This window comes from Pseudochaenichthys georgianus, chromosome 14, assembly GCF_902827115.2.
Source record: "Pseudochaenichthys georgianus chromosome 14, fPseGeo1.2, whole genome shotgun sequence".
Lineage (NCBI taxonomy): Eukaryota > Metazoa > Chordata > Actinopteri > Perciformes > Channichthyidae > Pseudochaenichthys > Pseudochaenichthys georgianus.
In genome coordinates, this window is record NC_047516.1 from 14,881,898 (window position 1) to 14,908,256 (window position 26,359).

The following is a 26,359-nucleotide window of genomic DNA, read 5'->3' on the forward strand; positions in this document are numbered from 1 at the left end:
GAATAAACTCCAACTCTGTATCAACAACACTGTTGTGTAACTTCAGTTAAATACTTGTATGTGTGTGTAGATTAGAAAGAGGTAAGATAAAGGATCTGCAGTATTTTATGAAGTAATAATCGTACAAAGGTCAGTTTTATTCAAGTAGAAGTGTGTATTTACCTGGTAGTAATGGCTACGCCTCTCTATTTGGACTGGTAGATCTCAGCAGACTGGCAACTTTACAAGTAGCTCTCGGTTCAAAAAAGGTTGGGCACCCCTGCTCTACTCAGTAGGCCTACTACATAATTAAATGAGTTTAATTAAATAAACGATACTTTAATAATGGGAATTACATATTTATATGAAGCATAAACACTTCTATTATGGCTGTAATGAAACAGTTGATATTATGGTGCGTTGTCATTCACAATGCATAGGAGTGAAATAAAGTAACAAACAAAGATCTAAACTAATGGTGGATGATGTGAAGAAGTCCCAACAATATATCAGAAAAAGTAGATTTGAACGTTTCGAGGTATTGTTTCATTGTCAGTACAAAAATGTAAATTATATTAATTGTAAGTGGTATAAATGTATTTCGCCACTAGATGGCACAAGTTGTGATTGTGTTGTCGGTGTCTTGCAGTGAACTTATATGGGACAAAGCACCAGACAGACAAAGTAAAAATAAACCCAGCAGACAGTTTCTTGATAAAGTGATCATTTACTCCAACATGTGTGTTTGTTCATATTGCTGTGATGAAATCAGACACAGGCATTTGTCCTTACTATTCTGAAGTTGGGTGCTAATTCTAATTTACAAAACATTTGTGATATCACAACAACATGATAAAGTGCTAAAGGCAAATATGAAAAATACACATACAATGGTTAAAAACCAATAGTTTCACATTGCAGTAATAAACATTTAGTCATTTGTTTCAGGAACAGTGTCACTCAATATGCTTTCCTAATGGTTTAAATAAAACTTTTCTCTTACTAATAAAGATAACTTAAAGTAATAATTAGAATAATTTCTTTAGGTTTGTTTTGTTTCACTTTACATTTACAAGTATCTTACAAAACAGGAATAACATCAGTGGAAGTTTTGCCTGTAACTGAACTCACAGTGTCGATGAACTACACTCTCCCTTTGTGATGCGTTTCTATGAAATAATCACATGTTCTCTTTCTGCAGCCCTGTGCAAATGTAAACACACATGGAAACTCACACAAACATGTATCATGTTCATAGGGGTCCACATTAACACTGTACTGGTATGAGTAAAGTCCTATTTACAGTGGTTGAGACAGCTGCCAGTACTTGCAAATATTCCTCTTGTGACTAAGATGCCACAGGGACGATTGTGTCAGAGTCTGTCCTCTCCCCTCTTTCTTCTTCTTCTCCGTGCCATTTATCTTCATCCGTTTCGTCTCTTACACATCCTCCTGTCACAACTCGGTTTTTCTCTCCATTAATCCATCTGTCGATTAATGTACGATGAGTCTAGGTCCCCTTCTTTGACTCCCACTCCTGGAAACAATGAGTCAGGAAAATTATCCAAAGTATTCAAAAGGAAATTTAAAACGTTTTTTCACACACACACACACACACACACACACACACACACACACACACACACACACACACACACACACACACACACACACGGGGGTTTCCATTAGCCGGTTTTTAGCTGGTACAATTTATTAAAAACCGGTAAATTCAAAACCTGCCGGTCAAAATGTCTGGTAATAATTAGGGAGGCTCCGATCGATCGGCCGCCGGTCATTATCGGCCGATATTCACTATTAATAGTTTGATCGGTGCTCTCTATAAAGGCCGATCAGGAGAGCTGGATCTGATCGATATGGACATAAACGCGAGTGAAGTATAACCGGACGCGAGAGAGAGATCAGATCAGCTGCTGAGTCTGACCGAGACACGCAGCTCTGCATAATCACCTGAAGCTCCGCCCTCTGTTTAGCGAGCTGCAGGAGCTGCATGAGAAACTGACGGGCTGTCAGATGTAATGTAAACTTCTGAATAATGTACTTCATCTACTACAAGTAGTTTGTTTGAATGTAATAATTATGTTGTTTGATGTTTGTGGAATAATTTATTGAAAAATGAATCTGAATTTTTCGATCTGTTACGATTATAAACTGAAGCAATATAAAAATGAGCCCCGTGAACTGAGTTTTAAACTGAAGCATATCTGCTCATAGTCCGGTAATTACCTGCTAACGGAAACTCTGCTACACAACTCTTATTATTAAAATATGACCGGTAAGTTTCAAATTTGTCCGGTAAAATAGATTCTGCCCGGACATTTGACCGGCGAGAAAAAATCCACACACACACACACACACACACACACACACACACACACACACACACACACACACACACACACACACACACACACACACCACACACACACACACACACACACACACACACACACACACACACACACACACACACACACACACACACACACACACACACACACACACACACACACACACACACATACATAGACACACACACACACACACACACACACACACACACACACACACACACACACACACACACACACACACACACCTTTGCTTTCTGCATGACGTTCCCCCTGGACGAGGCGTAAACAGTCGCAGGACGCTTACGAAGCTCAGTTGCTGCGTTGATCGGCACGCTCTCATTGTAAACCTTTTCAACCCTATTGCCCTGGGCCTGTTCACACAAACACATCACATTTTATTCATTATATGGAAAAGATTCAGATTTTAGGAAATAGAGTTATTTCACTTTCTTGGCCAACAGGTGACTGGCCACAGGTAAAACAAAGTCTATAATTATATAATAATATAATTCACTGTAAATACACAACTTGTTGATTTGTAACAATAAAACAAAGAACATAAAGCATATTCATTATTTGACTTTTGAAATGCTGGAAAGCTAATTTTGCTGCTGGCTGTAGCTTCATATTTAGCATGTAGACATAAGGGTGGTGTCAATATTCTCATCTGGCTCTATTCAAGAATGGGAATAATCTTACACCCCAAAATGTCCAACTTTTCTATACTTTTAGTCATAAAAAAAATCACTGATCGGACACATGTCTACAACATAACAGAATTGCAAGAATCTGGCATCCACCAAATAACAGGGTAAATACAAATGATTAAAGAATGGAAATGGGTTTCTCTTCACAGTTTAGTTTTCTAAATGATTGACACCGGACAGCATCACTGCTGTAAGAGCCGACCTTTGGGGTCATCTTGGGGGTCGTGGGCGGACTCATCGATCCTCTGGCCAGAGACTTCGTCAGGTTTTCTTTCACCTCCGTCAGTTTGAGCTCCAGCTCCACCCTCTCTTCCTCTCTCTGTTTACACAGCGCCTCAAGCTTGGCTAACCGCTGTTCCACAGCTTGACCTACACACACACACACACACACACACACACACACACACACACACACACACACACACACACACACACACACACACACACACACACACACACACACACACACACACACACACACACACACACACACACACACACACACACACACACACACACACACACACACACACACACACACACACACACACACACACACACACACACACACACACACACACACACACACACACACACACACACACACACACACACACACACACACACACACACACACACACACACACACACACAGATAAAAAAGCTCATTAGTTAGTACTGTTGCCAAGCTGAAGTTCTAACAGGCCGCATGTGTGATTTGTCTCTGACCTGTAACACTCTTCATCTCCTCCTTCATCTCCTTCTTCTCCCTGCGGAGGGCCACCAGCTTATTTCTGAGCTCTTCCTTTTGCTTCTCCAGCTCTTCTTTCTGAGTCAGGTAGCGCCTGGCGTCCTCCTCTGCACGCGTCTTCCCGTACCGCGCATAGTGGTTTACATCTAACAGAACACATGGCAGGATATTACAGAGCATGCTGGTGCTGATACACCATAACAAAACATGTTATTAAGCTGGTTAACTATTCATTTTTCACCACTATCATGTTTAGGAGAAGCAGATGTAACATTTTCTACAATATTAAACAAAAGGAGACTCACTGGAAGCGTGCCTCTTTACGGCGGCCTGTTGTTCAGTTTTATCAGAGTCCCTGCTGGAGAATGAGGCATGGCGTCTCACGTTTACAATCCTGCTATCAACATCTTCCTGCTGTAGGACAAACACAAATAGATTTTTTAATTACATTTCCAGAACCTTTTATGTGTTTTTTAAACAATAACTGCACAGCAAATGCCATAAATGAAGATGTATGTGTAATTTTCTCATGTTTTATTGGAAACTGAAGCTGAGAGGCAGATTAAGCTTCTCTATGTTTAATGATATTGCTTTTTATCATTCTTTCACATCATTTTTCCTCACCGCAACGCTTTCATAGACATCATCATATGTTCTGGAGTCCGTGGAAGCACTGCCGGAGGAAGTAGCTGTGGTAGTGGCCCACCTGAGAGGAAAAAACAGATAGACACAGATGTTGTTCAGCATTAAAAGGTCACCTATTATGAAAAATCCACTTTTTCATGTCTGTTATACATCAACGTGTGTCCCCTCTGTGTAAAGAGATTCTGAAAGTTTCAGGAAAAAAGATTCTCTCACTTTTTGTCCCGATTCATTTTATATAAAAACTGAAAATGAGCCGATCCATTTTTCTTTGGGAGAAAAAAAGTCAGAATTCTGACTTTTCTCTTAGAATTCTGACTTTAAAGTCAGAATTATTTTTCTTGTGTAATAACCAACCAAGGTAACCCCCCCCTTATCACCTGAATCTCCTCCTTGAGCACCATTGTGTTCTTTTTAACCAAGTATCTCTCAGAGGAGCGTGGGGAGTGGCTCCTTATTTTCATCTAAAGTAACAGACAGAGAATCAGCACTTTTGAAACAGGGCTGAAACAGAGGGGATTATGGGATGCTGGTGTGATCTGTTTGGTATTTCGAGCCAAACATTCCAGAGACATGTTTTGTATATATCTGAGACCTGTAATATATTGATGAAAAACTGTATAATACCTTTAAAGCCCAAGATAAGAGTCAGACAACTGAAGAGGAATATGTGTGCAAACATTGTAAACGTATTCTGTAGGAAGTGACTCACAAGAAGGAGTTTCTAGCCGCGTGCCGGATGTCGGTGAGTGTGTCCACGTCGATGTAGTCATAGTGCAGCTCCTCAGGGAGAGTGGTGCTGCCGGTCTCTGCAAACAACACACCCAGCCAGCGGCCCAGGTCCTCTGAGCAGCTGGTCTGATGGACACACACACACAAAGATACTCAGTTTTCCTATGTGTGTCTCCCTGCACAGGTTAACTTTCTGCCTCATCTGTGTCCATAATGATATGAATAGAAAACCCATCCATCTAGATTCTAGTACCTCCATAGATGCTAGTTCGATGCCCGCCTGCAGGATGCAGAAGGAGAAGGGATGTTTGGGGCCGAGGCTTCCTGTCAGCACCTCTGCACCTTTGAGCGGCACCACGATGACCGCGGGCCGCTGGTCCCCGGGGTCTTTCTGCAGGTACAGGTTCCCTCCTCGCACAACACACCAAAGCTCCTTCCAAGAGCCGCTCAGACACACACTGAGGAAGCCTGCAGAGAGAGAGGAGAGGGGGGATGTGACATTGACAAAAAGATGGCACGCATGTTAAGTGGCTTCATCTTTCCAAATTATTAATATGATGCATTTTGTTACTCGTCTGTGTTTGTCCTATAAACCTTTTTTTTCAGGATTTTAACTTGGCCCACTCCTGAGGGCGCATTGCATCTCATTAAGAATACATAAAGGTCAAACAAATGTATTTGAGTTCTTCAAAAGAAAACAGTAAGGAAATATGAAATCATTTTACAGCGTTTTCAAGTGTTTTGCGTGCCTTTCTCAGATTTGTTATTATCTGAATCCATTCGTTTTGAACCAAACTGACGTAAAACTACACATACTTACGCAATTTATATAATAATAAACAGTCCTTTAAATAAGCAATTCACAAACTAGCCACAAATGGAATCAACCAAATAGCCTCTTGATCAGTTTGTGTCCTCACCAGAGCGTGGGTTGTCATGGTGAACAATAAATGACGGTGGATCTCCCGGTAAAGGAGGTTTCTTTTTGGAGAAAGTGATGATCCGATTGATTTTCTTCCCTGCTGCCCGGCTCATGGACCCCGTCAGCTCTGAGAACGGACCGCGCTTCCCCCTGTCTGAAATCAAACACACCCTGGTCAGATTGTGCTGGAGCTAACAATGTGGACATAGAGGCGAGGAGGGCTTGATATATGAGAACAAGAAATACATTTATTATCCTGGAGGAAATTAGGTTTATTGGTTGAGAAAATATTGATAGACACACAAAAATACAGCATCATGGAGGGGTATCTTAGAATGTTTCCTCACTCGTATACTATATGTCTGTGTTAACGTCACATTAGCAGTGCCAATAAAACGGTCTAATACAAATAATACACAAAAGTTACATTAAAACACTCAAATGGAATGAACTAAGGGACAAGTCCTCACTCATTGTAGTATTCCACAATAACACATTGTATTCAGAGAAGTATTTTATGTATTGTGTTTGCGGGGTCATACCGCGTGTACCAGGTGTTGCAGCGCCGTGTCCGCCCCATATCCTGTGATGTCACTGGGAGACAATCACAGGAAGAGTACAGGAAGGATGTCATATCTGTTCGCGCCTCACTTCCTGTTTCTCCCTCTCTCTCATGTCTCTTTAGGTTCAGAGCCGCTCAAACAGTAAACATGTTGTAACAACACTGAAACAACAGGACTGTGTTTGACCCATATACTGACCCAACATCACGGATCCCCTGCTTTACGCTTCCTGATGTTGTGGATGTATGAACAAAAATAGTGTATGTTCTTTAGATCAGTATCTTAAAAGGATGCGTGTGTGTGTGTGTGTGTGTGTGTGTGTGTGTGTGTGTGTGTGTGTGTGTGTGTGTGTGTGTGTGTGTGTGTGTGTGTGTGTGTGTGAGTGTGAGTGTGTGCCTTCGTTGAGTGTGGAGTTGAGGTCAAGACTGTGAAAGTAACGACATTTTCGGAAAGCGAGGCCTTCACTTCCTCCAATAAAATGTAAGGATCCAGGCCTCGTTTAATGTATCATATGGTGCAACCAATTCTATTAATAGCGCTTTTCCTACAGTACAAGTCTGCCTCAAGACGTCATAGGAAAATCATTAAATATGTATTACTGTTAAAGTTATTTTTGGAAAATCATAAAACAACCATTACAACCATTTCCTCCAAAGGGAGTTTTTCTCCAACACTCCCCCCCCTTCCTCAAATGATTCCTTGATTATAGTCCTTCGTTTACTTCTGCGACATATTGACTTCACTACCTGACACTTGCGCTTCTATTGGCTAGCGTTCCGACACATTGTAAGTGATTGGCTAAGGGGCGGGACATCTCTAATCAGTTGACCAATCATAACAGAGGCGCCCATTCCATTTTATTGAGCTTGTTTTACTAAAGCGACATTTAAAAAAAAGAGCCGATATTTACAATAATTGCTGGCATATTATAAAGGTTAACCTACTGAGTGAATCGATGCTTTCCCGCCCTGCTCCATGTGCAGTGAGCTGCTGTTCTGCTATTGGCCCGCTGTCTGAGTCTGACGCCTGCCGCTCACACTGCAGCACCTGCAGAGAAAGTATAATTAATAATGATGTATTCTTGTTAAAGAAGAAGACAGGACTGTTACTTATTAACAGATATATCTACCCTATTTGAACAAACCCTTCTGTCCTTTAGCTGATCATGTAGTGTCAACAAAAAGGACACAGAGTATCATTGAAAAAGGTTGTATTTACTTTGGAAAACTATCCTGCCAACATGGGGTGTAACTGCCATGTCACCATGCTTTTAGCCCATTGGCTCTCTCTCTGTGCTGCCAGCCAACACTTTGTTGAGGGTTTGAAGCTCTTTGAAAAGTGGCCAGCTCAGCAACCGCAATAATGTCACCTCACTTACTATAACTGGGAGGCAAAGGAACAGTTGTGTCATGCGTGGGCTGAAGGGGTGATCTCAGCAATATTGAAATGTAAAAAAACTAGAGTGTATATTCAGAATGAAACAGTAAATGAAGAAAAGGATAGTACAGTGAAGTTAAACTCAGACATTGTGAGAGGCAACTGTTAGGCAGACACATCTGGGAAAGACATTTGTGTCTGGTTTATCTTGTGACATACACAGGAAATGAAATACTGAAGATAAACAAAGACACAAGCACACACACACCTTGTCGATCTCCAACTTCCTTTGTATAATAGGAGAAGTGGATCCATCCAGTGCTTCAGTGTTGCTACATTGGCTCCCCACATCTTGTACCACCTTGTTTTAGAAAGAAAGAAAATCCTCACATTAAAAACCTTTTGTTCACCCCTCAGCCCCCCCCCCCCCCCCGTGTCTCAGCCCTGTGATGTAAAGCACCTTGAGCCACCTCTGGGCCTGCTCTTTACTCTGAACAGCCAGGACTAGAGCTTCGCCTCCGGGCAGCGAGAAGCGCAGCTCGTGTCTCTTCTTCCGGCCTTCCTTCGGGACGTAGATGACGTTGCACAGATTCAGCGGGAGCTCTGTGTGGGGGGTGCTCTCTTTGATGCTCTTAAAACACTGTCAAAGAGACAAAGGCAAGGCAAGTTTATTTATATAGCACCTTTCAACACAAGGCAATACAAAGTGGTTTACAAAAATGAAAGACATTAAGAAAATGGCATTTAAAAACAGTCATTAAAAAGCAAAGATAATAAAACAAACATTAAAAGATGAAATACTTGAATAAAAGTTACAGTGCAGTGTAAGATATGAATAGTTCAATGTAAATAGACAACACAAGTCACCAAAAATGACTAAGATGTTTCCTTGGATGCTATTTGACTTTGATACGGAAATGGAACGTTTGAAAATGTTTTAGTAATTTTGTTTTAATGTTACGATTCCCACCAGAAAACAAAAGCATTTCCTTTCCTTTTTTGCACTTATTGTAAGTCACTTTGGATAAAAGCATCAGCTAAATGATATGTAATGTAATGCGAGTCTTTCTAACTATGCATAATATGGTTTGTATTCCTATTGTTAACACTTTCAAAACACATCTATGGATGCCTGGGGTAGTGCTAATATCTCTCCAGTTTGGTCACCTGCCATTATATTATAAATACTTAATGTATAAATATAATGTTATGTTTGTGCCTGAAGTTTTTAATGATTTTTAATAGTTTCTTTTATTTTGCATATTGACGGGCTAATGTGCCATTTTATTTGTGTTTTACAGCTGTATTATATAGCTGTAATTTTTCTATCGATCATAAATCTATCGATTAGATTTATGATTCGAATATTATAAAAGTAGGGTAGACATGTGGAGATTATCCGGCTGAACAAAACGTGATCTGTCTCTTCAATTTGTGTCAACCACAGACCTTATTTCGAGCTATTTTCCAAAATCCTATGGAGAAATTGCATTGTTTTTTGTCAAAGGAACCGGAAGTGGTAAAATGCTAACTTACTTCCGGGTTTTAGGACGCGTCACTGTGGCACTCTATTGTCTGTGTTTTATCTGTTGTAACTTTGTTCATGCTGCCCTTCTTGGCCAGGTCACTCTTGTAAAAGAGATTTTAATCTCAATGAGTTATTTTACCTGGTTAACTAAAGGATATATATATATATATATATATATATGAAGAAGATCAACGATAGGATAGAACAATGTACAGGTTATTTGTCACGATGTCTACTCTCAATACACACTGATTAACAGCTGATATACATTACACCCTTTAGTTTGAAAATGGAAATAAACAGCCATAAAGATCTCTATTAACCTGCAGTTTATTGTCTCGCACAACGATCAGCTGTTTGGTCCACTGGCCGAAGCGTTTCTTCCGCAGTAGAAAGGCACAGATGCGGCAGTCTCTGACGGGTCCTTCTGTGCTCTCCTCAGCCGTCCATCTCTGAGCTTGTTCCCGCCCTTTGGCCTCGTCTTCGTCTTCTTCGTAAGACTCGTAGGAGCTGCTCAGAGCATCGGAGTCATTGTCTGAGCATAAAAAACAAAGATAAAAGATTCATTTTTAGAACAATGTCTGGTTCTGTTTAATGTACTCTAAATACTAGATTATCAAAACATGCCGACATTTTCATTTGTGAATTGGAATTGTAAGTGCAAGAGAGAAAAAACATACAAGAGTTTTTGGGCGGTCCGTTAATCCTGGTGATGGGGTAGTTATTGTCTGCATCTTCATAGTAGGCATCCTCCACAGAGTGCATAGAGGCTGCAGGAGAACAGTAGACATTGCGAGGTTAGATAAAAGGAACCTTTTAATAATTCTGTTGGTAATATTTAATCATAAGTGAGCAGATCTGTGTCAGGAGATTGTTTACTAAACTGTTGACGCTGTTGGTAATGTACTGAGGCGTGGTTCCAGGATTTAGAGGGACTGCCTCTTCATAGTAGTCATCAGGAAGGGGTGTGATTGGCACTGGAGGAGGCGTGTCAGTCGGTGTCTGAGGTGAAAGATTACCAAAGTTAAAGTAACCGAGACAAATGGGCTGCAGTGAAATAGTAAAATGTTATTTCCTGACCTCTTTTCCTTCAAATGTATGTAAAACGTAATAAGGTCAATGATGATGTGAAGGAACATGTACAAAGGCTTAGGAAAAAACAACCATTGTGTTAACAGAGTGTGAGGTTGTTTATAGGCTACATAATTATGAAACATAGGTTTGCTGAGTCGCTTTAATTGTTGATGTATCCTTGAGCAAGATACTTAACCCTGAATTGGCTAACAGTGTGAGTGTGTTGTATGAATGCTAGCTTCCCTGAGCAATATCTGTATGAAGGAGGTGTGAATGGGTGAATGATGACCAGTGAATGGAAAGCAGTTTGAGGGGTCGTACAAACTGGATAAAGCACTAAATAAATACAGTGCATTTACCATAAAGGATGGAGTGTTCCATATGCTTAAGGCGCTAAGAAAGGGAACATTGAAGCACCTTTCCTAAGCATATAGAGAACTCGACCAGCTTTTAATACTTCAAGGTCATTTTTACTCAGTTAGGAACCTTGTAAAGCTAGAAAAAAAACTATTTGACAGAAGCCTTGGCTTGACTGATTGATATAATAAAATTATATTGCCCGACTTTACTGCGAATGACTTACAGATTTATCAGGGTCTATCAGAGGCTTCTCCTCTTCTTCTTTCTGCTCTTTCTGCTCCACTGGAGAGGCACTGAGCATGTGCAAATCACAGTCTGTAATCATAAACACATATAGTAAATACATATAGGAATATAGTGGATAGAATAGCATATAGAGTCATAATACATGTTAAAATATTATACACTTTGATGATTTGAAGTCACATTTCTTCTCACCAAAACCATCAAACAGAGACTCCACAAAACTGGTGCCGTTGCCATAGAGACAGCTGTTCATGTAGACGTCTGATCTGTTGACTGTGGGAAACATAAATGAGTGTTTAGAAATAGGATCAAAGTTAGGACGAGGATTGAGGCGGCCGCTCGGGTCATGAGAGGCAGGATTAGCACAGTGTACAGAGACAGAAGAAAAAGGCAACAGAGTGCACGGCGAGGATACATACTGAGAAATCTGCATGATTGCACATATTAATTCAGACAACAAGAGAGGCAGGTTGGAGCTTGTAAGTATTTTTGCTAGATAACTGAAGAATATTTGTGGAAAAGTTTGCAATAACACGCTGATTTCCTGGGAGTGTTATTGAATCAGCGTAAGAAATTAATCCCCAAAGTTGCAAAAAGCTGAATTTAAGTGGAATATGCCAACATGTGTAAACACCTGAAGAGTGACTGTGAGGACTTGTGCAGTACCTACCAGGATGTTTTGCATTTCTCCTTACCCTGACCTCCTCTCATTATCCTCTTACCTTAATCCTTTCATCCTCTCAGACATCCTACTCATAGATAAACAAGGATCTACTGTAAACACCGCAAGAAGATTCAAGGTCTGTGTGCATGTTTCTAAATGCAATACAATTACTGTTCTGTGTCTTATGCAGTGTTGCGGATTTACAGTATTGCTGGCGCATGCAGGAGGGCTGTCCCGTTGCAAACAGATGAGTAAGATAGGAAATGCTCCGCCTCTGTCATCATAACGATAGTTACGGCTGTAACTACGGTTCTATGAGTCCCGGATGACCGCCAGAGGCGGTGCTTTAGCACTGGATGCGCGCATGCGCAGCTCGAGTACCAATAACAACAAAGTCACCTGTGACCCACGTGACACCGGCTATATCAGCCGGTATTGTCAGAGGATCTGTTCCCCGAATCTTCTCGCGAGCACACAAGAATTCTGAGTGACAGGGAACTCTGGCGGTCATCCGGGACTCATAGAACCGTAACTATCGTTCTATTTCGTCCCTACTGACCGCCAGAGGCGGTGCTTTAGCACTGGATGACCTATACCAACAATGTCATGAAGAATCCAAGCCCTTGCTCACCACTGGAAGCAGCGGAGCTCGGCAAAAGGACCACGCCCAAAGAATGGGGAGTGGCGACATTGACCTGATGACAACTGGAGAATGTGCCAGAAGACGCCCACGACGCCGCGGCACAGATGGTCTCCAGGGGCACCCCTCTCAGGGCAGCCCAATATGTTGAGATGCTCCTTGTAGAGTGGCATCTCAGCCTGGTGGCAGGGGGCGACCACTGGCCCCGTAAGCCTGTGAGATGGTATCGACAACCCAGTGGGGAAGCCACTGGTTAGAGGGCCTAACCTCCTTTAGTGCCGCCAGGGCAAACTCAAGAGTTGCTCCTCCTGCCGTATACAGGCAGTAGCCTTGATATACGCCCTTTGGGCACCCCCCGGGCACAGCAACTTCGATGTGCCGTACTCCTGAATGTCAAAGCGTGCCAGCTGGGCAGGCTGATTGAAGTGAGTTTGTGGAAGGACCCCGGGCGGGAATGCCACATTCGCCCAAAGGGCAACGCATGAGAGTCCCACCTCGGGCATGTATTGTTTATGGAGAGGACATGCAACTCCCCGACTCACTTCCCTGAGGCTATGGCAAGCAGAAATGCTGCCTTTGTGGGCAGCCACCTAAGCCCCACCTGGGCCAGGGGCTCGAAGGGAGGAGGTGATAGGGCATCCGGCAGCAAGGGCAGGTCCCAAGCCGGAGCCCTCGGGGTGCAAGGGGGACGCTGCCGTAAAGCCCCTCTCATAAAGAGGGACACCGACCTGTGGCACCCCGCCGTGGCGCCGTCGACCCGAACATGTCGGGCAGAATCGCAGCCACATAAATTCAGAGTGGAGTGAGAACGTCCACTATCTAGAAGGGACTGTTGTCTAAGCAACAATGTACATGCTGTCCCCAAGGAACACGCACATTCTTGCCCCCCAGTTGGGGTAGAAAGTGCGTGAGTGCAAGCTGCACGGCCCGAAGCTCTAGCACGTTGACCCGGCGCGCACTCTGCTGGGCAGACCACTGACCCTGAACGGTCCTGCCCTGCCGCACTGCACCCCACCCTGAGAGACATGCACCTATGGTGATGGTCTCCTGGCGGGATGGGATGGCGCCCATGGGCACGCCTACCAGAGATAGGCCCTGCCCCTCCAGCGTGACGGAGAGTGGAGCAATGCTGCGACACCCTGACTTCACTGTGCCTGTGCCACTTGGCGTCCAAGGGAAGGCTGTTCAGCCACATCTGCATGGGGCACAACGACAGCGGGCCTAAGGGCCCAGCGGCCGAGGCAGCTGCCAGTCTGCCCAAGGGCCGGAGGAACTGAATATAAGGCACCCTCTTGCCCGGCCCACGTGGAAGTAGGCATCCCTCGGTTGGGAACCACTCCACCTGTGCGTATGCAGTAGTCAGCATATAGAATGGCAGCACCTTCAGGAATCTGTTGATTCCTCTGAGGTCCAAGATCGGGCGAAATCCGCCGACTTTCTTGCTCACGAGAAAGTATGCCGAGTAGAACCCCCTGGCTAAGCAGAGGGTCTTACTGGGTTGATTGCGTCCTTGGACAAAAGGACGGACAACTCTTGGCCCAGAGGTAGGGCCCCTGCCGGATCGCTGACGACTGTCAATTAGACCCAGCCGAAGGCTAGGGGCCGGAGCTGCAGTCCGTACCCCTGGGTTAAGGTGAAATCCACCCAAGGGACGGAAGTACAGACTGCCCAGAAACTGAGCTGCTGCTGGGAAAGCAACCGCCGACCACCCCCGGGATTTCAGAGCCCAGCCCCCCGGACCCTGGAGCCTCTTGGGGGGTTCCGGTCAGGCTCTGGGGCACGAGGCCGCCTGGAAGGCGGGCGACATGGGGCACGAAAGTCATTGGGAGGGCCGCTAAGACCTCTGCAGACCACCCCTGTAATCCAGCGGCTGAGTGCGGCTGCTAGAGCGGCCCCTGGGCCTGCTGGGAGTGGGCACAGGTCTGCGAGGACCCGAGTGCTGCTGCCTGGTCTGCCTAGCTTGGGCGGCACACTCCAGTGCCTCCGAGGGCAGCTGATCTAAACAGCTCCCCTGGCTCGACTGGTCCGCGACGGTCAACCGGAGGAGGTACGTCAGCCGAAGGAGGGGCGCCAACCGAAGGAGGGGCGCCCACCGAAGGAGGGCGCTTCATCATGCCCCTATCATGCCCCTATCGGCAGCTAGCCGATCCACTTTAGAGGACAGCCTATTTCTAGTCCTTCTATTGGGGGGAGCACACAAAGCCATCGCTCCCTCAAGTCGCCGGGAACGGCCGAATTGATCTGGAGGAGTACGTGACAAGGAGAGGTGTCTGTTGGCTGCTGCCAGACGTTCCACCTCAGTGATTCGAGCCACTCTGAGCACCCGAGGCATGCAGCTACAGCTCATGCAGGTGTTTACCGTGAGAACCTCCCTCAGATGCTCGAATTTCGTCCCCACTGACCGCCAGAAGCGGCCGAGGCAGGAGGGGCAGCGGTCGTGGCCGTCCTCGGGCTCAAGAGAAACCCTACAGGCGCTACATGAATGAACCATTCTGTGGGTAGCCAGATGCAGCGTAGCCGGGAGCGGGTGCGGGAACACGCCTTCACCAGCTACCTGCTTAATGGAAAGAGTAGAGCGTTGCTGCTACTCGCCGAACAGAAAGAGGGATGTAATTACACCCACGTTACGGCAGAGGGAGCGGGAGCGGGATCACTGCCTTCACCTAGCTGGATTAGTAAATAAGGCAGTTTACCAAGAGCGGGGGCGAAAACACTGCCTTCACTGGCTGAGCTAGAGGCGAGTGCCAGATGCAGCGTAACCGGGAGCGGGAACACAGCCTTCACCAGCTACCTGCTTAACGGAACCAGGCAGTTTAGCGTCTACCAGGAGCGGGGGCGAGAACACTGCCTTCACTGGTTAAATTAAGACGAATGCCAGATGCAGCGTAACCGGGAGCGGGTGCGGGAACGCAGCCTTCACCAGCTACCTGCTTAACAGAATAAACAAGGCAGTTTAGCGTCTACCAGGAGCGGGGGCGAGAACACTGCCTTCACTGGTTGAGTTAGAGACGAATGCCAGATGCAGCGTAACCGGGAGCGGGTGCGGGAACACAGCCTTCACCAGCTACCTGCTTAACAGAAAAACAAGGCAGTTTGGCGTCTACCAGGAGCGGGGGCAAGAACTGCCTTCACTGGTTGAGTTAGAGACGAATGCCAGATGCAGTGTAACCGGGAGCGGGTGCGGGAACACAGCCTTCACCAGCTACCTGCTTAACAGAAAAACAAGGCAGTTTGGCGTCTACCAGGAGCGGGGGCGAGAACTGCCTTCACTCGTTGAGTTAGAGACGAATGCCAGATGCAGTGTAACCGGGAGCGGGAACACAGCCTTCACCGGCTACCTGCTGAACGGGAAGAGTAGAGCGGTGCTACTACTCGCCGAACAGAAAAAGGGATGTAGCTACATCCGCATTACCGGTAGAGGGAGCGGGAGCGAGCGCACTGCCTTCACCTAGCTGGGTAAAATAAAGAAGCTAACAGTATACGCAAGACGTTAGCCGAGCGGCTGCTGCTAACGATCAAGCGAGATCAAGTCAAATAACACATGTTTAAGACCAGATAACTAGCTTCTAAAGAATAGAATAGCACAGAGCCGTAGTTACAGCAGTAACCATGGCCAGGGCTCACACGGCATCTAACCGTAGTTACAGTAGTAACTATGGCCAGTACTTACACGGCTTAGCACCGTCGTTACAGTCGTAACTCTGGCCAGTACTTGCACGGCTTGGATACTTACACAGCATAGAGCCGTAGTTACAGTAGTAACTCTGGCCAGTACTTGCACGGCTTGGAACCGTAGTTACAGTAGTAATTATGGCCAGTACTTACATGGTTTAGAACCGTAGTTACAGTAGTAACTATGGCCATTACACGGCATAGAGCCGTAGTTACGGTATTGCCTATGGCCAGTACGTGCACGGCTTGGAACCGTAGTTACAGTAGTAACTATGGCCAGTACTTACGGCTTAACCCCGTAGTTACAGTATTAACTATGGCCAGTACTTACACAGCTTGGAACCGTAGTTACAGTAGTAATTATGGCCAGTACTTACGGCTTAGAACCTTAGTTACAATAGTAACTGTGGCCGGTGCCTAAAAGTGTCAGCCAACGGCTGCCCACTAGACAATATAATATTGGGAGGATGAAATCCTCCTTAATGGCCATACATGCAGAGCACACAGCACACACAGTGAAGATTGTTCTCTGCATATCGTCCTAGTGCTAGGAGTCTAGTACTAGGAGCAGTAAATACCACGATATAGCGCTACTGCAACCATACCATGCGTTTACCGGGAGCAGCAGCGAGAGCACTGCCCTCACCGGCTGAGTTAAATAATGAAGCTTAACCGTACATGCAAGGTGTTAGCCAAGCGGCTGCTGCTAACAATCAAGCAACCAAGTCAGAACACAATGTTAAGACCAGATAATTAGCTTCTAAGAAAGAGAACAGCCCGCATAGAACCGTGTCTGGTTACAGTAGTAACCGCACATGCCGAGCACACAGCACCCGCCGTGAAGATGTTCTCTGCATATCATCCTAGTGCTAGGAGTCTAGTACTAGGAGCAGTAATACAACGAACTAGCGCTACTGCAATCAAACCCTATGCTACAGGGAGCGGGAGCATTGCCCTGAGTTAATAGTTAAGCTCAACAGCAAGGTGTTAGCCAAGCAGCTGCTGCTAACAATCAAGCGACCAAGTCAGAACACAAATGTTAAGACCAGATAATAGCTTCTAGGAAATAGAAAGTACTTACCTTACTTTCTGCATCTAAACGAAAAACGGGTTTAAAGTATGACACTCTTGGCTTTCCATACTAAATCGAATGAGGGACGCAGCCAAAGCTGGGACGCTAATGATAGCTCGGGCACAACGCCACAAGCAGAACTTTCAAAAGAGCATAAGGGCAACTTTATGGGAGAGGAAGCGGGAACACTGTCGTCACCAGAAAGTCTAAGCCACAAACAATAAGACGGTAATCAGGACAACTTGGCTGGGAGCGGGTGTGGAAACACAGCCATCACTAGCAACAAGCTGACACAAACCTGTCTGTCGAGGCTCTGCACAGCCGGCGCAGGTCCTGGAGGACGTGTCTAACGACCCGTAGCTCCGACTGTCAGTCGCGAAGCTTCACGCGGCCAGCTGTTTGCAGAGAAATCCCTCCGATCAAACGTTCAAGCCTGAACGCTGTAGGCTACGAAAACGTAGCCACAGTACCCTCGCGCAGCGAGAAGATGAAAAGGAACAGATCCTCTGACAATACCGGCTGATATAGCCGGTGTCACGTGGGTCACAGGTGACTTTGTTGTTATTGGTACTCGAGCTGCGCATGCGCGCGCGATGGACATATCCAGTGCTAAAGCACCGCCTCTGGCGGTCAGTAGGGACGAAATAGAAACCCTGTTGTAGTGAGTGTCCTTGAACAAAGTGCTAAGCTGAGAAATGCTTTGGCTGTTAGAGTCAGTCTGGGTTCATGTGAGGCAGGGTAAAAGAGAAAGCACCAGATAAATAACATCTAAAAAGACATTCTTCTTCTAACATGACATTATGTAGCTTTGAAGTGTCAAACCTACAGCAGCTTGAACGTAAGTTCTGCTCCTAACTTACTGACGTGCGAACATTCAATTCAGGCCCATGGAAAAAACAATAAAACAAATATTTAGGAAAAACAGTTATTTCATGCTTTGTGTTCAACAACATGAACCATATAAACACACATGTGAGAGTTGCTGTTTGTCATGCCAAATGTTTACTTGGGAGCCAATGAATAAAGTTTAAAGTGGATTGTCACTTACAAGGTGACAACCGGGCGGACTTAGGCTATATTAAGGACGGCTTTAGCAATGTTTGTGAGTGTGATAGGATCGCATCACAAGGAATCTAATGCTGGAGGAATACATATGATAATAAACAGATAAAGAGGGAAGAAAATAGTCTTCATACTCACCAATACTCGTGTTTGAGCCTACCCACCCACACTGTATCAAGTAATAAGAGAGATATACTTTGTCTTTGACGTTTTCCCAAACACACTCCACTAATAGCCTCATAAACAGTATTAGCAATGTTCTCTTAATAAAGAGTTTTAAATTACTTTGATTGTATTGAACAGGCCTGCATGTGGTGTACTTCATAAGAAACATATGTTGCATTTTAAATTGATTGAAATTGTGTATTCAGAAGCTTATATACTTGTTTTCAATAACCATGGAGATGTGATAAGAGTTCCTCACTCAAATCAAATCGTTTTTCTGGTGCTTAGAACAGGATGTGTTGTATTTTTGTTCAGAAGGTGACATCCTAAAACCGCCTATGGTAAGAAATTAAGATCAGAGATGTCACATAAACCTTCCCCCGTGTATCAGCGACTTATTTTGTACCTGGTAGCGGCATGGATTCCATGATGTTGCGTACGGAGGCCATTTTTTCGGCAGTGGCAGGACTGACCGTCTCGTGGTCCAGCATCTTCAACAGAGAGCCCAGCTCGCTCACTAGTCGCTCCATCACCACTAAAACACACAAAAGAACACCATTATATTATGTTAGCAGAGGGGGGGGGGGCGCAGTGGGTTGTGCGTTGGAGTTGAGATCAGGTTCAAACCCCACTGCAGTCAGCATGTCGTTGTGTCCCTGGGCAGAAGACACTTCACCCCAAATTGCTCCTGTGGTGATTGTCCACAGTATTGAGAATGTAAGTCGCTTTGGATAAAAGCGTCTAACAAGTCACATGTCATGTAAAGAGTCGAGCACCACCATATAAAGCCCACTGCACACTCTTAACATGGCTACAATTCTTAAGCTATGACAGCAAGTGCGACAAATGTCACTTTTACACACGCATGCAAGGCCAAACGGGCAAGTGTGAGCTGGTGGTGAGGGGGTGGGGGTCTCAGCTCACTGCCTGTCCCAACAGCTGAGGATACAGTTGACATCCTAAAACATCGCCCTATTCATTTTGTCTTCCTCAGTCTTTCCCTGTACTAGTAAGTCTGCTCCCTTGTCCCTGCTCCACCACAGATTTAAATCGTACATTTCAAACTTTTCTCTTGACAAATAATCGATTTATGTTCAACGCAGACATCCTGTGTGTCAGTGTGTGTGATTTAACCTTGACATTGTTCTAAAAGACCTACACTCTTAGTTACACATCCTGCCTGCTAAGAGAGGAGAGCCAGAGAGAAAAAGGAGGTGAGGAGGAGGGGGCTGAAAGCTTCCTTCCCTTAAGGAAACGGAGCCAAAGTAAAGAGGAAGATCTGTAGTTCAACTAGAGATTAAAAAAAAGGGGGAAAACCGTAGTACTGAGGCTAACACACAGACGTGTGACACTAAGGACATGCACACAGCTCTAGTGCTTCACCACGGTAATGAACTAACCTTTAACTTCATATTGGACATGGGCCACTTTCATATGATAAAGCATTTTAATGACTAGTGAACAGATAGAGTGGATCCTTCTGACGTTTAGAGCTGCTAACCCTAGAATTATTTCATTTCACTTTGGGTTTCGGTGGAAAGTTCTACTGTCCCACCATGGCCCACATGCTCTTTAAGTGGCTTCTTCCACACTGCCAAGGGAAATGTTTTAGGGAAACATTAAATATTTGTCATTTTTGGCATTACAATTGTAAAAATATACAATGCTGTTTTACTGAAAGAACAAATAAGGCTAACAGGGCTTTCAGGGACGCTGGAACCTCAGCATGGGAGGTACCATTGAAAACTGTCTTTTGAACTTGTATTCTTCTGACAGTCTGAATAAACTCTGAAAGCACAATATGAAGTGATATAAAAGATCATTTTTAATTGTTTTCTAAAATGCCTGACTTCCTCACTTTTGACGAATCAGATGTTTGAACATACTGATAAATGTGCAATCCATTGGAAAAGAAAAGTGTTACATGGTTAAGTTAAAAATAAGATCCAAACTCTCTTTCTTTAACCGCAGTGAGACAAAAGGCCTCACAGCCTCTTCCGCCGCCCCCCCCCACAGTCTGACAATACTCTATTGTCTCCACAGGAGCCAAAATTAGACGACCACAATGCTCCGCCAGACCAAAGCAAACAATACACTGACAGAAAGTCCAACAAAAAACAAAACAGGAACAAACACAAACAGTCCAAGAGGGGCGTGGTGCAACACAGCTGCATCGCCTTGATACATGGGCATTCGGGGTTAAAGGATAAATCTCTAGCAGCTGTGTGTGTGTGTGCGTGTGCGCGTGTGTGTGTGTGTGTGCGGGCGTGTGTGTAGTATTTCTCGACCAGCAGCTGTGGTTTCCTGTCTTAGCTTGTCGACAGAAGTGTCTTTCCACTCCTTCCTGATCTTGACTCTCTCCTCCATCCCACCGCATGTCTCCCCTCCTCTTTCTCTCTCCCCCCCCTTCCTTTCCATTTCTCTCCATCCCGCTGTTTCTCATTCTGTCCCGACGACGTCCTCTCCTGTTTTTAAAACTCCATCTCGGTTCCCCTTTTGCTTTTGTGTCACCACCCTCAGTTTGTTTTGTTATCTATTGAATAAGCAGTTGAAGAAGACTATTGTACCTTCCTTATCTCGGAAATGTTGCACCACAGGCTGGAAAAACACCAGATTCGATGTAATCAATCTCAGAGTAAACAAAGCCAGCAGTGGGCCCATGCCTTTGGTCTATTTTCTGTTTCCTGATGTCTAACTTTACAATCAAGGCAGTGCATTCAATTCTCTCTCCCTCTTTCTCCCTCTCCCTCTTGGGGGACCGGAGGGTTCAGAGGCTGAGAATCAGCTGTTCTGGAGGCCTGTGGTCGCTCTCACCCACAGAGGGAGCTTTGTAACCCCACCATTCCACACACACACACGCTCAAACACACACACGCAGCACAGATATCCTCTTCAAATTCGCTACTGGACATTCACTTAACTCACGGGGAGCACACACACACACACTTTTAACTTGTCTCTTACACAGATATATAGTCATGGACAGAGCACACATACAGTCACAGGAGTACCTTGGAAAATGAGTTTGACCCACATTTTTGTGTGCGTCCGCAAACACCCTCCTGAGGAAGGTCAGTCATGAGACCTGAGCCATGCGACTCTCATTTGAACTGATTTAGCGCGTTTGGATGCAGCCGAAAAAACAAAACAACTACTATTACTGACTGCTGCTGCTGCTGATTATCTCACCACATAATGCTAACGTGCCGCAGGGTGACAGAGAGAATATACTTTTATCCTCCTAACCTGGGTCTTTGACTCCCAGACATTACACCGATCCAAGGCTAACCTCCTCCCTGCCGCTCCCATCCCTCCTTTTTTTTCTTCCCCTTCAGAATAAGTTAGATATATCTGATTGAACTGATATGAAACGTTGCCTTCGTGAATCTTTCTGCCTGAGGCAACATGAATCATGGATTATTCATGGCTTATCTGAAACAGGAACATTTAGGTTTTACTTATGTGACACAAACATACATGTTCATGCCTTTTTAAAGAATTTCAAGCCTCTAAAAGTACATAAAGCTGCTGTTTTGCACAACAGCAGGCGTCTTCTTCCGCCTCCCCCACACTCCCAGAAGTTGAGGTCCCCCCAGATCAGACATTCTCTCTTCCACTCCTTTCTTCACTCCCCCACTCCTCCCTTTCCTATCCTCCCCTTTCAACTTCGTCCCTCGTCTGCCTCCCTCCATCCCTTCTCCAGACACCCATCCTCTTCAGACAGAGGTCAGAGTTCAAGTCTTGGCAACCCCAGCAGCTCCCTCTCAGACAAAAGTCTACTTCAGACGTTCAGCATCCTGTAAGACATATTTTCGTGACAACAGAAGATGTTGTCAATGTTCGCCCGGGGTGAGCATTCAGTCTTACACTTTAAGAAGTCCCCTCCATACTGACAAGATCGTTACAAATAAACAGCTGGGGGAAAGAGACGTTGACTTCTCTTTTTTTCACATTCTTTCAGTATCTTATCTGTTCCATCAGATAGTAAAGGGTGAGGAGACACAGGAAACAGAGGAGCAGACACTGTGGCACAGCATGAGTCTAATTTAAAACCCAGACTGTTGTGCTGTGGCTTTACCAGGTATGGAGCCATTCAGCCACTACACTGACCAGGGGGAAGCCTCATGTCTTGGTTAAGGCTGGACCACACGGAAATATTTTTCAAATTGGAACAGATGTTGAAAAAGAGAACCCAAACATAAAGATCTATACTAATTCAATATTATTATTTTCTAATAATAATAATAGGATACATGGTTGTGAATATTGAACTTGTTTGATTTTTGTGATTTGAAATGGGTGCGGCTACGATTGATCGGAGCAGATAAGGGGTGTAAACAACGCTCTTAATAAACCTCACACCACAGAGAAATCTGACAAACAAGCTCTATAACTATCAAAGGTCTCAAGCTAAATTAAGATATTTTGGTAAATATGTTTTTTGCAGTGAGTATGATGAAGCAAATAGATTAAAAAGAGGCAAGGGTGGCTCTGTGCAAGAAGATAACAAAATAGGTCAACCAGTAGCTCTAAAACTCGTGAATTAACATGTGGAGAATGCCAATACTGGGAATCAGCGTGGCTGATGTTGTGCTAAGTTAACTAGCTTGTGGCAGTAGTGTAATGCTTTGCTTTCATAGTGGTATCAATTGTGTCATCTAACTTAATGTGAGAAAGAAAAAGGTCAAAATGAGAAACACTTTGTGAAGTGTTTGCTTTCTGGACAAAAAGTTAGATTTAAATAAACAAAAAGAAACCCATTTTTGACATTGTTTCCCAGGTGTGAGGTGGTGGTGATGATAACATGTCCGTCAGCTGGACAATGATCCAGTGTTCTCCCTGTTTGTAGTGTTATCACCACATCGGCCTATTATATAGACCTGCTGCCTCAGATATCTCAGTCACAGAAAGTCAAACTGCAGAAGGTTTGCACTACAGCTCACTCTGGAGTTACAGAGTTAAGAAGTCATTTTCCTATAATATGATTTCAAATGGAATCAAGGAAGAACTCTGGACTTTCTGACTCTGAAAGATAGTGGACGGAGGGAAGGGAGTGAGTGAGGATAACCGGGTGAGGGGAAGGAAAGGGAAAAGGAAATGTAAGGGAACCATTATCGAGGTTAAACACAGAACTTTTTACAACTTCTGATCATTTATCCTATTTGCTGTAGCAGTTGCTATACTGGCTCCGAACTCCATTATCAATGTATTTCCAAAGAGTGTTGTTTTTGTGAGGGCATATATGCACAAGTGTTTGGCCACAACACACTGCAGAAATGGTGTACTGTATTCCCAAGTGTTCCATAATGGCATTTTGACATGTCACAGTACGACAAAAAAACAGGTGTAAGGTATATTCTGTATTTAACAATGTCTGATTAATGATGGTGTCAGGGTCCGCTCACACTGTCATGAATTATTGAGACACTTAAGCAAAACAGCCATTGTGAGGTTATTAGCAACACATGTATCTTATGACTCTGATGTGATGAGAATAATGCTGAAATGCTGCACCCATAGATAACATGATCTGCATGATCATCATCACATGATAATCACAAACATGAAGAGCCCTTCCCTTCTTTAATTAAAATCGTTTGGAGGCTTTGATTTAATTTTGTATCTGAAATAAGCATGAACTTTCCTTTACCTCAATGTATACTTATATTAAAAGGGAACTTAAATGATTTCTGGGTGAATTAATGATATGCCTAAATAATTGGCAACTTAAAAAGGAGTTTTACTGAAGCATGAAAAAGTGTTTTTATGATGGTAATTAGTCTCCTCTAGATAACCCTTGTCAGCTCAGACCCAGCTCCATCACCTGGTGACATGAAGCGGCTTCCTGTTGGCAGCTCTGCGCCTGGAGGAGTTTAAACAGAGGGGCCATTCAGCTGCTTCACTTCCAGCGGCGCACTTCTCTGTTGGTATCAGATTGCATCACACTACCTGAGAGAGTTAAACTCCTCCATCCTCACACAGCGCACCACCCGGTGTATCACTCTCCCGGTACAAGCAACCGGGAGCATGGTTGACGTCATTCTTATATACAGAATATATGGTCATCCCCCTACTCTCTTATTTCCTGTGTCTCTTAAATTTCACTATCAAACAAAGTTGTTGTTAATAATTTATATTTCCTATATCTCTCTCCAGCATTACTATCAAATAAAAGGTATACAATTCATTTTCTCAATAAATAAATAAAATAAAAACAAGAGGAGGGCGATTCAGTTTAACTGGCCCACTTCACTTTATATTTGTACTTTGAAAACTAATATATTAAAAAAATAATTATAATAAAAAGGTTGCAACGTTGTTTGACTGTCGACGTTCTTCTGTCTTGTTTAACTGACAATATTATATGTATTGTCTCTCTCCAGCATCGCCATCAAATAAAGGTTTAACAAATTAAAAATTAAAACACGAGAGGATGGCGATTCAGGTTAACTGACTGAAGGAACTTCCCTCAGAGTTGTTCTATGAAAACATTACATAAAAAAGATGCAACGTCGTTTTACTGTTGATTGTGATTTTAAGTGGCAAGTAGAAGCCTATTGAAACACAGGCTTGGTAGTTAATCCTATATTGTATTCATCGCACGCTTGTGACCATTAATCTCCACAAAAGTGTGCATGTATGCCTTCTCATTTATGGAGGCTTCTTAAAGTTATTACTGTAGTTCTTTGTCGCCGATAAACGAAGATATGCTATAAAGAGAGAGAGACTGTTACTCACCACTTTGGCGCTTGGAGTCCATGTCGTTTAATGTTTTAAAGTCGGGTCGGGGTGCCTATTTCCGGTGATAATCCCTGGGTTGATTCATTGAAAAGTTATGGTTGTAACATGCGAGGCGTGTTCTCCGCAGACACAGCGGAGCTCCGTCAGCCTCTGCCCGGCTCGGTGAGTCACTCTGCCCGCTACAGTTTGTAGCTTCAGTCGGAGCCGCCGGGTCATCATCCAGAGCTCCTCCGGGTCCTAGTGCCAGTTATCTGAAGATCTGTGGGTTTACCGCCCATTTTAAAGCCATGACTCCAAGGAGACTAATACAGAAGTCACTTATGACTAGAGGAGGTTCAATTTAACGTATTCTGTTCATTAGTGTTTCCAGAATACATTTGAGTCACCTTAATAGGCTTTTTCTATGGGCCTATTTTCCCTACACTACATTAAAGGTCACCTATTATGCAAAATCCACTTGTTCATGTATTTTATACATAAACATGTGTCCCCCTCTGTGTAAAGAGATTATGAAAGTTTCAGGAAAAAAGATTCACTCGCTTTTTGTCTTCTTGATCCATTAAAAAAAACCTGTCTGAAAATTAGCTGATCAGATTTGTGGCCACTTTATGATGTCATAACGATGTTTTGGCTTGTGTAACCATTAGACAATAAAGCTAACCACCTTATCACCTGAATCTCCTCCTAGAGCACCATTGTGTTATTTTTAACAAAATATCTCTCAGAGGGGCGTGGGGAGTGGCACCTTATTTTCATCAAAAGTAAAAGACAGAGAATCAGCCCTTTTGAAACAGGGCTGAAACAGAGGGGATTATGGGATGCTACAATGGGTGATCCGTTTGGTATTTGGAGCCAAACACTTCAGCGACATGTTTTGTATATATCTGAGACCTATATATTGATGAAAAACAGTATAATAGGGGACCTTGGCTTTAACTATTTGACAATTGCAGTTGCTTACAGACATATAATATGTTTCATTTTTACATATGTACCTACCTTATATAAACGTACACCATGACCTTCAACAAGAGTAAAACAGCACTTTCACATTGATGCTTGAGTAATAATAGATGTAATGTCATGATGA

General features: G+C 44.1%; 1 protein-coding gene across 2 annotated transcripts; it reads right to left on the minus strand.

The window, feature by feature from the left end:
- Nucleotides 1–686: 686 nt before the first annotated feature.
- On the minus strand, nt 687–25,470 carry LOC117458781 (actin filament-associated protein 1-like 1). Of its 2 annotated transcripts, none has more exons than XM_034099445.2 (19): nt 25,267–25,470; nt 18,935–19,063; nt 11,446–11,526; nt 11,231–11,322; nt 10,458–10,575; nt 10,254–10,343; nt 9,897–10,108; nt 8,506–8,685; nt 8,314–8,406; nt 7,613–7,715; nt 6,104–6,259; nt 5,437–5,651; nt 5,164–5,309; nt 4,434–4,515; nt 4,115–4,220; nt 3,788–3,955; nt 3,261–3,427; nt 2,597–2,722; nt 687–1,516 (listed from the first exon to the last, which is right to left on the minus strand). In XM_034099445.2, exons 1-19 carry the CDS (start codon nt 25,286–25,288, stop codon nt 1,490–1,492), a joined length of 2,313 nt encoding a protein of 770 aa, XP_033955336.1. In that variant the 5' UTR covers nt 25,289–25,470; the 3' UTR covers nt 687–1,489. The 2 variants fall into 2 exon arrangements, with proteins under 2 accessions (XP_033955336.1, XP_033955334.1); XM_034099443.2 differs by having other exon boundaries at nt 4,115–4,223; nt 25,267–25,468.
- Between the last annotated feature and the right edge of the window lie 889 nt (nt 25,471–26,359).